This window comes from Nerophis lumbriciformis, linkage group LG05 (assembly GCF_033978685.3).
Source record: "Nerophis lumbriciformis linkage group LG05, RoL_Nlum_v2.1, whole genome shotgun sequence".
NCBI lineage: Eukaryota > Metazoa > Chordata > Actinopteri > Syngnathiformes > Syngnathidae > Nerophis > Nerophis lumbriciformis.
The window spans coordinates 55812788-55827119 of record NC_084552.2 but is presented as its reverse complement, the minus strand read 5'-3'; the positions used below and the strand labels follow the sequence as shown (position 1 = coordinate 55827119).

The window sequence follows — 14332 nt, the reverse complement described above, 5'->3', positions numbered from 1 at the left end:
ACAAGTAAGTCTCAAGTCTTTGCCCTCAAGTCCGAGTCAAGTCCCGAGTCAAGACAGGCAAGCCCCGAGTCAAGTCCAAAGTCAAGACTGGAAAGTCTCAAGTCAAGTCCTAAGTCCTGCATTTTGAGTTTCGAGTCCTTTCAAGTCCTTTTAACCACAGACTAATATATTAACACAGATTGTGTATGCTTTTCAAACGCTGTATTTATTTATTAGAACAAGTGCATTTTAAATTGCAGGAAAGAAAATTGTGCTGACATTGCACTTTATAATAGCACTATTAACCAGTCATTTTAAACATTAACTCATTCCTTTACAGAACAAACACATTGAAAAATAAAGTGCAAATGTACTTATTTGTACAAAAGTGTTAACATTGAAAAAACATGACATATACGTGAACATAACAAAAAAGTTGTACTTTTTATATGTCAGGGCCCTATGCTGCATTGCATTTGCAAAAGACCAAATTAGCCAAGAGTCTGTCAGTCATTTGTGCACGATGGGGGCGTAGTATGATGCCACCATGGCTGAAAACTCGCTCCACTGGAGCACTGGAGGCAGGCACTGCCAAGACTCTCATGGCCACTCGTAACAGTGAAGGAAGAGTCTTCATGTTCAATGCCCAGAACAAAAGGGGGGGGAGAGTTTTTTTGGGTTGGTGCACTAGTTGAAAGTGTATCTTGTGTTTTTTATGTTGATTTAATTAAAAAAAGAAAAAAAATATATATATATTTCTTGTGCGGCCCGATACCAATCAATCCACGGACCAGTAGCGGGACGCGGCCCGGTGGTTGGGGACCACTGAGGTAAACAACCAACAGTATGTCAGAAAGCTAGCTAAAACGGTACACTTATTCATAATATAGTATACATTTTAACTGACCTTTATTTTACTATTTTTGTCTTTTTTTAGGTGGCTAAAATACGCGGTGCTGCTGACCGCCGTCTAACGTTACGTGTGATATATTGACTAACGTAACCCTGCTTAAAAAAAAATCACTGAACAAAAAGTATGAATAAGGTAGTGAACTGCAACAGATTCCCGTGTTTGCAATAACGTTATAACGTTAGCAGTGAGTTTACAGCCTCACTGATTTAACTACACAGCAAATAAAAGTCACGTTACTTAGCCAATAAACGTTATCTTACATTCAAAACTTACCGTTCTTTGTGCAACTTCAAATGCCGGACGAAGTTGGAAGTTGTTGCCTCTCCATCAGTAATTTTCGAACCGCATGTGTTGCATACTGCAAACCGTTTTGTGTTGACCATCTCGTAATTTTTATACCCAAACAAAATTATTTTAGGTATAATTTTTTGTTCACTGGCGTGTGGTTTGGACATGTCTTCTTCGTTGGTTGTCCTGCAACTTGATTGGATGAATGCTGTGTGATGAAAACAAAGTAGATCTAATTTGATTGGCTGTTGTACTGAGACCACACCAGCTGACACACGCAACGCTGATAGACAAGTACACAATGAAAAATACGGAGCGCTCCCGAATAACTTTTTCATCTTTGGGTTTTGGGGAAAGTAGCAAGTCATGTCAAGTCATGTCAATTCAAAAGGCTCAAGTCCAAGTGAAGTCACAAGTCATTGATGTTAAAGTCTAAGTCGAGTTGCAAGTCTTTTTACATTTTGTCAAGTCGAGTCTAAAGTCATCAAATTCATGACTCGAGTCTGACTCGAGTCCAAGTCATGTGACTCGAGTCCACACCTCTGGTAGATAGAACATGATAAAACAGAAAACAACCAGATATTAACAGTAAATGAACAAGTACATAATTCATTTTCTACCACTTGTCCTTAATAATTTTGACAAAATAATAGAATGATAAATGACACAATATGTTACTGCATACTTCAGCAGACTAATTAGGAGCCTTTGTTTCTTTACTTACTACTAAAAGACAAGTTGTCTAGTATGTTCACTATTTTATTTAAGGACAAACTTGCAATAAGAAACATATGTTTAATGTACCGTAAGATTTTTTTTGTCAAAATAAAGCCAATATTGACATTTTTTGTGGTCCCCTTTATTTAGAAAAGTACCGAAATGCTTTTGGTACCGGTACCAAAATATTGGTATCGAGACAACACTACTTGGGAATAATTATTGACAATGAGAGTAATCTTTATTCTTAAATAAAAAAGTTTACATTTTTTTAAAAGGGAACTTTTCTCAAGTGGGGAAAACGGGCCAGTGCTTGAACAGTGGTTATTACTATTTGCTTCACTAATTAGGGCCCGAGCAGTGGAAGGAGAGGAACTTGCAATGATTTGTTTCTTTTATACGTTTGGACACCTTTGTAAGGCCCTTAACATGCATGAAAACGCCCTAAAATTTTGCAAGTGGGTCAGGTATGGCAAAAAATATATATTTTGGGGGTGGCAAAAAAGAAAAAGTGGCTCTGTAGCTCCACCTTTATAATTAGAAAAAATTATCCCATCACGCCAGTTTCACATATCGACACAAAAATCGTAGGAGACATCCATCATAACAACACGCACATAAAATTCTCAAGAACCCATGCCTAAAAACAAACAGGAAATCGGCCATCTTGGTTTTCGTCTGCTATTTTACGGCAAAAAAAGGGGTCGTACTTTAAAACTCCGCTTAGGGACTTTGGCAAAATGAGTCACGGGTCAAATTACATATACTACACATAAAGGTGATGTTAAATTGCGAACAAATCTTGCTTACGCCATAAGATGTGGGCGTGGCATGGCGCCAAACTTTGCTCCGATGGTTTTCCACAAAACACGAAACGTTTCAACTTGGCTCCACAAATTCAGATCTTGATCTTATTTGGTAAAAATGATGATGATGAAACCCTGAAGTGCCAATGAGTCAGCACCAGTTTCTACCTACTCTTAGTGGGTGGAGCCTAGCGGCGAACACCGCCCCACTCCGTCACCCATGTAACTGTCATTTCTGCACTTTAGGTGATTACAGACGGATACCAATCAGATGGGTGATGATACATTGCAACTGTTTTGCAAACGACAATTGATTGATTGATTGATTGAGACTTTTATTAGTAGGTTGCACAGTGAAGTACATATTCCGTACAATTGACCACTAAATGGTAACAACCGAATAAGTTTTTCAACTTGTTTAAGTCGGGGTCCACTTAAATTGATTCATGATACAGATATATACTATCAGATATATACTATCATCATAATACAGTCATCACACAAGATAATCACATTGAATTATTTACATTATTTACAATCCGGGATGTGGAAGGGGGGGGTTAGGTTTGGTTGTTATCATCAGTCATCAGAGAGAGAGAGAGAGAGAGAGAGAGAGAGAGAGAGATCAGAAGGCATAAGAAAAAGTATCTGTATTTGATTGTTTACATTTGATTATTAACAATCCGGGAAGGGTGTTAGTTTAGGGTTGTAGCTGCCTGGAGGTGTACTTTTATTGCGGTTTTGAAAGAGGATAGAGATGCCCTTTCTTTTATACCCGTTGGGAGCGCATTCCACATTGATGTGGCATAGAAAGAGAATGAGTTAAGACCTTTGTTAGATCGGAATCTGGGTTTAACGTGGTTAGTGGAGCTCCCCCTGGTGTTGTGGTTATGGCGGTCATTTACGTTAAGGAAGTAATTTGACATGTACTTCGGTATCAGGGAGGTGTAGCTGATTTTATAGACTAGGCTCAGTGCAAGTTGTTTTACTCTGTCCTCCACCCTGAGCCAGCCCACTTCGGAGATGTGGGCGTGGCATGGCGCCAAACTTTGATCTGATGGTTCTCCACAAAACACAATACATCAACTCCTAATTGCTGCAAATGGTGATGACAGTTAATAACTTCCTTAAACATGCACCATTATCGCTCCCTTGTGGTAGAAAATTACAATAGTCATAACTTCCTTCTACATCAGTGGTTCTCAAATGGGGGTACGCGTACCCCTGGGGGTACTTGAAGGTATGCCAAGGGGTACGTGAGATTTTTTTTTTTTAATATTCTAAAAATAGCAACAATTCAAAAATCCTTTATAAATATATTTATTGAATAATACTTCAACAAAATATGAATGTAAGTTCATAAACTGAACATCAAATCATGTAGGCTATTCCATTAATTACCATAAACCCAGAGTTTCCCCCATGCCATGATGGTTTGACCCTACCTGGCAGTGCCACACGGCACCAACTGTCAATCAACTAAAAGATCCCCAGTGAAGCACAAGCTCAGGTTTCTCACTAAAATGTCTGTCAAAAAGAACTGTGAAAAGAAATGCAACAATGCAATATTCAGTGTTGACAGCAAGATTTTTTGTGGACATGTTCCATAAATATTGATGTTAAAGATTTCTTTTTTTGTGAAGAAATGTTTAGAATTAAGTTCATGAATCCAGATGGATCTCTATTACAATCCCCAAAGAGGGCACTTTACGTTGATGATTACTTCTATGTGTAGAAATCTTTATTTATAATTGAATCACTGTTTATTTTTCAACAAGGTTTTAGTTATTTTTATATCTTTTTTTCCCAAATAGTTCAAGAAAGACCACTACAAATGAGCAATATTTTGCACTGTTGTACAATTTAATAAATCAGAAACTGATGACATAGTGCTGTATTTTACTTCTTTATCTCTTTTTTTCAACCAAAAATGCTTTGCTCTGATTAGGGGGTACTTGAATTAAAAAAATGTTCACAGGGGGGTACATCACTGAAAAAAGGTTGAGAACCACTGTTCTACATGCTCCGATCTTCCTGAAGGTTTTTAAGGGTGGGTCAGAGTGGTGGGTGGGACGCAACTGCATGACTCCATTGTCGCTCCTTGTGGTGTAAAATCATTCATCACACATGCTACGATTTTCCTTAAATTTTTAGTGGAGGGTCAGGGCATCGGGAAGGATGCCCTGATATGTGGTATTTATATTATTATTTTTTTTACATTAAATACAAGTATCATATGTGTATATATCGTATCTGCTGAAGTAATTCTGATGTAGTTACTAACAACAAAAGGCAGATGTACATCAAAATGCCAGATATATCGGCGCCGCTAATCGGCCCGGCCGATAATTGGTCAATCTCTACTTACCATTAATCATATGAATTGTAGCATTATTGAAGTATTGGCACATTTTCAGGCCTGATGTTGACTCACCCAAGAGGCTTTTCTAAGCGGCTGCCCAAAGATCCAACCACCTCTCCCAGAGTACATTGGGCCTGGCCCAGAAAGTCCTGCAGAGTCGATAACAGAGGAGATGAGGTCATTTAAAAATGATTTATTTCATTATTCACAGCTAAAAAAGCGAGGGGCGAAATAGCACATTTTTCACAGCAGCTCAAGGTGCAGCCAGACAGACTCTAAATCTTTTCAGCAGTTTTTACATTGCCCATTGTGAGATAATATTGGCAAGAAGATTGAGCCTTCCGCCTACTAGCCCCTCACAGCTGCCCCCCCCCCCCCCCCCCCCTCCAACTACCATGCTAAATGAAATTCTATTTTGACAGACCACACATTGAAACTTTGCATTGAAAGTGACAGAAATGCAAATAGGGAAAACACATTTAGGCTGCATATGAGAAATTAACAAGAGTCACAAGCAGGACAGCATTCCTCGATGAATGGAAGCTGCTGCAGACACATGGCATCTTCACGCTTCTTAGCAGGGAGCGCACATGATGAGAACATTCGTCAGGCTCCGCCAGCGTCTCTGATATCTCACCAGAGAGGCAGTAACATGATGGATACTCTTTTGCGTCATTTACGAGCAGCGAAAGCATGATCGGGCTCCGTTTGATGTCACGATTTTAATACAAAACCACCCTTTACAGAGAACATGGCAATCAACTATTACGGATTTATCTTTGGCTGGCAATGATGTGTGATGTTTTTATATTAGAGAGTGCCGATATTGAAGTCATTTAGAAATTATGACATAAATATGATGCCTCCATCCACTAGTTTTGTGCTAAAACAAACGCCAACAAAATAGAGTGAATAATAATGTAATTTTCCTCCGTGTACACAGCTGCTGTCAGTATGAGGTCCTTTGAAAATGTGTCTGTGTGTAACTAAAAGCTAAATACAACATTTAACAGCATGGGCTTGGGAAAAAATTGTGACTAAGAATTTGTGTGGGTACCGTTTCATTCAGTATTGTTACAGTAAAAATACAATGACTTTTATAACAGACAGCAGAGGAGTCGTTATGTGGGAGTTTATCTTTTAACATTTGCTGGAATTAATGACACATCATTATGTTTAATGCTGGAATCGTGAATAAGTAGGAACGCAATATCTTTAATTCATTAATTTGTCTTCATCTTGGCACTCTCTTTTTTATTTACACTTCACACTTTATATTACATTAGCAACACTAGCATGGTTATGGGTATGGTATTGATTTCACAATCTATGATGGAAACTACAGGAAGAGGAACACGTACGACAAAAAGGCAATACAAAGACTATGCACAAAGAAAAGTATAATTGCTTTCAAAGATGAGCTAGAAAAACAAAATTGGGGCAATGTGTACAGTGAACATGACATACAGGTAAAAGCCAGTAAATTAGAATATTTTGAAAAACTTGATTTATTTCAGTAATTGCATTCAAAAGGTGTAACTTGTACATTATATTTATTCATTGCACACAGACTGATGCATTCAAATGTTTATTTCATTTAATTTTGATGATTTGAAGTGGCAACAAATGAAAATCCAAAATTCCGTGTGTCACAAAATTAGAATATTACTTAAGGCTAATACAAAAAAGGGAGTTTTAGAAATGTTGGCCAACTGAAAAGTATGAAAATGAAAAATATGAGCATGTACAATACTCAATACTTGGTTGGAGCTCCTTTTGCCTCAATTACTGCGTTAATGCGGCGTGGCATGGAGTCGATGAGTTTCTGGCACTGCTCAGGTGTTATGAGAGCCCAGGTTGCTCTGATAGTGGCCTTCAACTCTTCTGCGTTTTTGGGTCTGGCATTCTGCATCTTCCTTTTCACAATACCCCACAGATTTTCTATGGGGCTAAGGTCAGGGGAGTTGGCGGGCCAATTTAGAACAGAAATACCATGGTCCGTAAACCAGGCACGGGTAGATTTTGCGCTGTGTGCAGGCGCCAAGTCCTGTTGGAACTTGAAATCTCCATCTCCATAGAGCAGGTCAGCAGCAGGAAGCATGAAGTGCTCTAAAACTTGCTGGTAGACGGCTGCGTTGACCCTGGATCTCAGGAAACAGAGTGGACCGACACCAGCAGATGACATGGCACCCCAAACCATCACTGATGGTGGAAACTTTACACTAGACTTCAGGCAACGTGGATCCTGTGCCTCTCCTGTCTTCCTCCAGACTCTGGGACCTCGATTTCCAAAGGAAATGCAAAATTTGCATGGTTGGGTGATGGTTTGGGGTGCCATGTCATCTGCTGGTGTCGGTCCACTCTGTTTCCTGAGATCCAGGGTCAATGCAGCCGTCTACCAGCAAGTTTTAGAGCACTTCATGCTTCCTGCTGCTGACCTGCTCTATGGAGATGGAGATTTCAAGTTCCAACAGGACTTGGCGCCTGCACACAGCGCAAAATCTACCCGTGCCTGGTTTACGGACCATGGTATTTCTGTTCTAAATTGGCCCGCCAACTCCCCTGACCTTAGCCCCATAGAAAATCTGTGGGGTATTGTGAAAAGGAAGATGCAGAATGCCAGACCCAAAAACGCAGAAGAGTTGAAGGCCACTATCAGAGCAACCTGGGCTCTCATAACACCTGAGCAGTGCCAGAAACTCATCGACTCCATGCCACGCCGCATTAACGCAGTAATTGAGGCAAAAGGAGCTCCAACCAAGTATTGAGTATTGTACATGCTCATATTTTTCATTTTCATACTTTTCAGTTGGCCAACATTTCTAAAAATCCCTTTTTTGTATTAGCCTTAAGTAATATTCTAATTTTGTGACACACGGAATTTTGGATTTTCATTTGTTGCCACTTCAAATCATCAAAATTAAATGAAATAAACATTTGAATGCATCAGTCTGTGTGCAATGAATAAATATAATGTACAAGTTACACCTTTTGAATGCAATTACTGAAATAAATCAAGTTTTTCAAAATATTCTAATTTACTGGCTTTTACCTGTAGATGAAGCAAATGGTATGTTTTTAAACATGCTTATGATGCTTTGTGACAAATATTGTCCACGGAAACAACTTACTGTAATAGGAAGCAGAAAAAGACAATCAACCATAGATGACAAAGGGAATGAAAAATGCTTGCAATATGAAAAATACATTATGCGGAAAATGTATAACAAAAATATCTACAGACACAAAAAATAACTACAAAAAGTAAAAAATACAAGCTAACTAGCATACTACGAACATGTAGAAAATAATATTACAGTCAATTATTAGGCAGAAACAAAAAATATAATAGGAACATGGGGCATCCTAAATAGCATTATTACAAATAGGACTAAAAGGGATTACCCTCAATACTTTTCAGACGGAAACATAACAAATGACAATATGAAGGAAGTAATTGAAAGATTCAATAACTGCTTTGGAAATATTGGACCAAAACTGGAGGAGGAATATAACCCATACTTGCCAACCCTCCCGGATTTTCCGGGAGACTACCGAAATTCAGCGCCTCTCCCGAAAACCTCCCGGGACAAATTTTCTCCCGAAAATCTCCCGAAATTCAGAATATAAACAGCATACCTGCCCAATCACATTATAACTGTAGAATGATGGAGGGCGAGTTCTTGGTTTCTTATGTGGGTTTGTTGTTAGGCAGTTTCATTAACGTCCTCCCAGCGCGGCAACAACACACAACAACAGCAGTCACGTTTTTGTATACCGTAAAGCAGTTCGTCTGCCGTAAACAGCAATGTTGTGACACTCTTAAACAGGACAATACTGCCATCTAGTGCATTTGATGAAAGCACTTTTGTGCGTGCCACACATCAATGCATCACAGAGAGGGTGTTCAGCATGGTTAGAAAAATAGTGACAGAGAATAGAACAAAGATGGACAATTCAACCCTTAACTCAACAATGAGTGTTATGTGTGTGTGTATATGTGTAAATAAATGAACACTGAAATTCAAGTATTTATTTTATATATATATATATATATATATGTATATATATATATGAAATACTTGACTTGGTGAATTCTAGCTGTAAATATAATCCTCCCCTTTTAGCCACGCCCCCAACCACGCCCCCGTCCCACCCCGACCACGCCCACTCCCTTCCCGACCACGCCCACTCCCACCCCCCTCCCGAAATGGGAGGTCTCAAGGTTGGCAAGTATGATATAACCTCAGAGAAAAATGTAATTTAAAACATTTGTATGCACGTACAACACTTAAGACCGTTAGTATATCAGTATGTGGAATTAAATTATGGAATGGATTAAGCAAATAAGTCAAACAATGTACTAACATGATCCTGTTTAAGAAACTGTTGAAACTCAAAGTGTTTACAAAGTACAAAAAAGAAGAATCATGATAAACATTTTGACCAGTAATCCTATTCATGTCACGATGTGATTTACAACTTACTGTACTATTGATTTTTCTTTTCAAATATTGTTATTTATGGAGTAAATAGTGTACAAATTGAAAACAGGAAGATAATAAAAGTGTTGGTAAACTCTGCTTCTTCCTACTCCTTTTTGAACATGTTGTAAAGAAAAACTGGAAATTGTGATGTATCATGTTGTTAGGATATGCATGTTTGGAATAAACTTAAACCATAAACCATAGAGATATACATATTTCCAGTTTCTCAATGCAACATGTCTGAAAAGGAGTAGGAAGAAGCAGAGCCTTTTTAATCCTACCCATTTTACGTTTCATAGCAATTTCTAACACGTTCGTTTGTTCAATCTGTAACACAATCGGTCACATTTTAACATGCTTTAACCAACTAATAACTTGCAGGTTAGTCTATTCTTTGGTGGAAAAACAAATCGATAAATCCTAATAATTAGAATAGCTGTGGAGAAAGGATTATAAAACGTGCACGAGCTCTGAACAAGTGCTACGTTTCCATGCATCATATTAGTCTGATTTGTCAAATAGTTCGGTTTTTTGTATTTGTAAGTCCAAGTGTCCATGCACACTCTCTAATGGTCATACGCCGCGTGGCTCTTGTTTTCTTCTTAAAGGGGAACATTATCACAATTTCAGAAGGGTTAAAACCATTAAAAATCAGTTCCCAGTGGCTTATTTTATTTTTCAAAGTTTTTTTCAAAATTTTACCCATCACGAAATATCCCTAAAAAAAGCTTCAAAGTGCCTGATTTTAACCATCGTTATATACACCCGTCCATTTTCCTGTGACGTCACATAGTGATGCCAACACAAACAAACATGGCGCACAGAACAGCAAGCTATAGCGACATTAGCTCGGATTCAGACTCGGATTTCAACAGATTACGCATGTATTGAAACGGATGGTTGTAGTGTGGAGGCAGGTAGCGAAAACGAAATTGAAGAAGAAACTGAAGCTATTGAGCCATATCGGTTTGAACCATATGCAAGCGAAACCGACGAAAACAACACGACAGCCAGCGACACGGGAGAAAGCGAGGACGAATTCGGCGATCGCCTTCTAACCAACGATTGGTATGTGTTTGTTTGGCATTAAAGGAAACTAACAACTATGAACTAGGTTTACAGCATATGAAATACATTTGGCAACAACATGCACTTTGAGAGTGCAGACAGCCCAATTTTCATCAATTAATATATTCTGTAGACATACCCTCATCCGCTATCTTTTCCTGAAAGCTGATCTGTCCAGTTTTGGAGTTGATGTCAGCAGGCCGGGGAAGATAGGGTCGATATTCTTCTCTTGATCATCTTCGATGGCATAAGGGACAGTGTGAGCCAAGACATCCAGGGGGTTTAGCTCGCTCGTCTGCGGGAACAAACTGCCGCCATTGCTTGCCGTGCTAGCGAGGTCTTTTGTCCCTGAATTGCTCACACACTCCGGCAGATTCAATGGGGGTCTGGCGGCAGGTTTCTTTGACTTTATCGTTGGAAATGCATCTGCTTTGAGTGTCGCAGGATATCCACACATTCTTGCCATCTCTGTCGTAGCATAGCTTTCGTCTGTAAAGTGTGCGGAACAAACGTCCAATTTCTTGCCACTTTCGCATCTTTGGGCCACTGGTGCAACTTGAATCCGTCCCTGTTCGTGTTGTTACACCCTCGGACAACACACCGACGAGGCATGATGTCTCCAAGGTACGGAAAACAGTCGAAAAAACGGAAAATAACAGAGCTGATTTGACTCGGTGTTTGTAATGTGTTTGAGTAAATGGCGGATTGCTTCCCGATGTGACGTTACGTTGTGACGTCATCGCTCCGAGAGCGAATAATACAAAGGCGTTTAATTCGCCAAAATTCACCCATTTAGAGTTCGGAAATCGGTTAAAAAAATATATGGTCTTTTTTCTGCAACATCAAGGTATATATTGACGCTTACATAGGTCTGGTGATAATGTTCCCCTTTAAAGTGACACACACATCAAGGCAGCCACCTTAACATTTGACAACCAAACAATTACACAAGGCGAATCAGTAAAGAATCTGGGTATTATCTTCCACCCAACTCTCTCCTTTGAATCACACATTAAGAGTGTTACTAAAACGGCCTTCTTTCATCTCCGTAATATCGCTAAAATTCGTTCTATTTTATCCACTAGCGACGCTGAGATCATTATTCATGCGTTCGTTACGTCTCGTCTCGACTACTGTAACGTATTATTTTCGGGTCTCCCTATGTCTAGCATTAAAAGATTACAGTTGGTACAAAATGCGGCTGCTAGACTTTTGACAAGAACAAGAAAGTTTGATCATATTACGCCTATACTGGCTCACCTGCACTGGCTTCCTGTGCACTTAAGATGTGACTTTAAGGTTTTACTACTTACGTATAAAATACTACACGGTCTAGCTCCGTCCTATCTTGTCGATTGCATTGTACCATATGTCCCGGCAAGAAATCTGCGTTCAAAGAACTCCGGCTTATTAGTGATTCCCAGAGCCCAAAAAAAGTCTGCGGGCTATAGAGCGTTTTCTATTCGGGCTCCAGTACTATGGAATGCCCTCCCGGTAACAATTAGAGATGCTACCTCAGTAGAAGCATTTAAGTCCCATCTTAAAACTCATTTGTATACTCTAGCCTTTAAATAGCCCCCCTGTTAGACCAGTTGATCTGCCGTTTCTTTTCTTTTCTCCTCTGCTCCCCTTTTCCTTGAGGGGGGGGGGGGGGGGGGCATAGGTCCGGTGGCCATGGATGAAGTGCTGGCTGTCCAGAGTCGGGACCCGGGGTGGACCGCTCGCCTGTGCATCGGCTGGGAACATCTCTGCGCTGCTGACCCGTCTCCGCTCGGGATGGTGTCCTGCTGGCCCCACTATGGACTGGACTCTTACTATTATGTTGGATCCACTATGGACTGGACTCTCACAATATTATGTCAGACCCACTCGACATCCATTGCTTTCGGTCTCCCCTAGAGGGGGGGGGGGTTACCCACATATGCGGTCCTCTCCAAGGTTTCTCATAGTCATTCACATCGACGTCCCACTGGGGTGAGTTTTTCCTTGCCCGTATGTGGGCTTTGTACCGAGGATGTCGTTGTGGCTTGTGCAGCCTTTTGAGACACTTGTGATTTAGGGCTATATAAATAAAGATTGATTGATTGATTGAGTGAGGGTCACAGTATCACTCCTTGTCTTTCATAACGAATCGATGCCTCTGTATCGTTTGACGCATCGTTAGTATACATGGGATGGGTTCATGGAGCGAGGGGCTGTCGGAAGCAATCTCATGTTCGTTTTCTTTCATCAAGTCATGACAGCCCAAAGCTCCAAAAGCGACCTTTCAAGTGGGACTGTTCACAAGTTTGTTGAGCTACTCAAACATAGGGTTGCAAAGATGGGGAATGTTGGATACTCGATTACCGTATTTTTCGGATTATAAATCGCAGTTTTTTTCATAGTGCGACTTATATATGTTTTTTTCCTTCTTTATTATGCATTTTCGGCAGGTGCGATTTATACTCCGGTGCGACTTATACTCCGAAAAATACGGTAACTTTATAAAAAACGGGGGTAACTTACCAGGATTATGTTTTGAAACCAAGCACGATATACAATGCAGCAGACACGCACACAAGGCTAGACTTTACGAAAAAAAACGCAAAATTCCCCAACTTAACTTTCCGAGAAATGTTTCACCCCTTTGAAGGCGCTTCCCATACATCAGTTGGCGAGCTAACTGTTGGAGGACCCTACTCTTGGGATACAGTAATAACTTGTTTTATAGATTTAGCGAAGATAGTAGGATTATAAATACGAAAATACCTGGGGGTTGTTAGGTGGCTCATTTTCTTTAAATGGTAACTGCACTTTTTGGGGGGGGAATTTTGCCGGTCATTTATAATCCCTATGTAAGTAAGGCAAGAACACATAGGTCTCCCACTGCAGGGTAGGATGTCCAATTCGAATCCGAACTTTTTATGTAGTCCTTCACGTTACAAAAAAACTGAGATTGCTAATGTGAACGTAAACTGACCCGCATGCAGACATGACGTCACACGTCCTGCAGTTTTTACGGAAGTAAACATGGCTCCAATTCTAGTCGGTCTTATTACTGGCGCATTTGTGGCAACTTCAAGGATTTTGTGCAATCAAAAATCAAACATTTTTAAACGAATTATTGAGTGTAGAAGATAAGGGTTCCGAAAACATTATTTTCACCTGTTTTCTGCTCATTTATTTGGTAACCATCTATTTTGGCGGACAATTATGACTCATAGCTTTTTAATTACGTTCCGGTCTGGTGAATGCGTCAAGAACGTGGGAGTGTTCACAATGCCGTCGCATCACACACATATTTCCACATATAACGAGGCCTGGAATTATAAAAAAAAAAAAATTTGGAATTACACTGTTCACATCCATATAGGCAAAAAAAAATCGTAGTTGACCTGCAGCGTGAACAAGGCCTAGGTCAAAAAATACAGCAAGTACGAGGTGGCTAACAATGCAGTTAATGAAAGTACGGTATTCCGCCAATTAAACCCTCTAAAAAAACATTGAAAAACCGCCAACCTGAAACATTAACAAGTCTTAGCGATTGTATTGCAAGCGCCACCTCAGACAAACTATTTTTGGCGACACCGTGATCACAGAGCGCTAGCGAGCTTATGCTGCTTCATTGACATATTGAGCCTGTGAGCTGCTGCATCGCCTCTGAGTCGGTAAAAGTTCATTCTAGATTAAAAATCGTGCCTCTCACCTGGATAGTAGAAGGTTGTGGCCATAA

At 39.9% G+C, this 14332-nt stretch overlaps 1 protein-coding gene across 2 annotated transcripts in view; it reads right to left on the bottom strand.

Moving 5' to 3' along the window:
* The window catches only part of LOC133606153 (copine-8), a 255190-nt gene that overhangs the window by 146261 nt on the left and 94597 nt on the right, over nucleotides 1-14332 (bottom strand). For both annotated transcript variants that reach the window (XM_061959774.1, XM_061959775.1), the window contains exon 6: nucleotides 5138-5214. In XM_061959774.1, the coding sequence (XP_061815758.1) occupies nucleotides 5138-5214 (77 nt within the window). The remainder of the gene's footprint in view (nucleotides 1-5137; nucleotides 5215-14332) is intronic.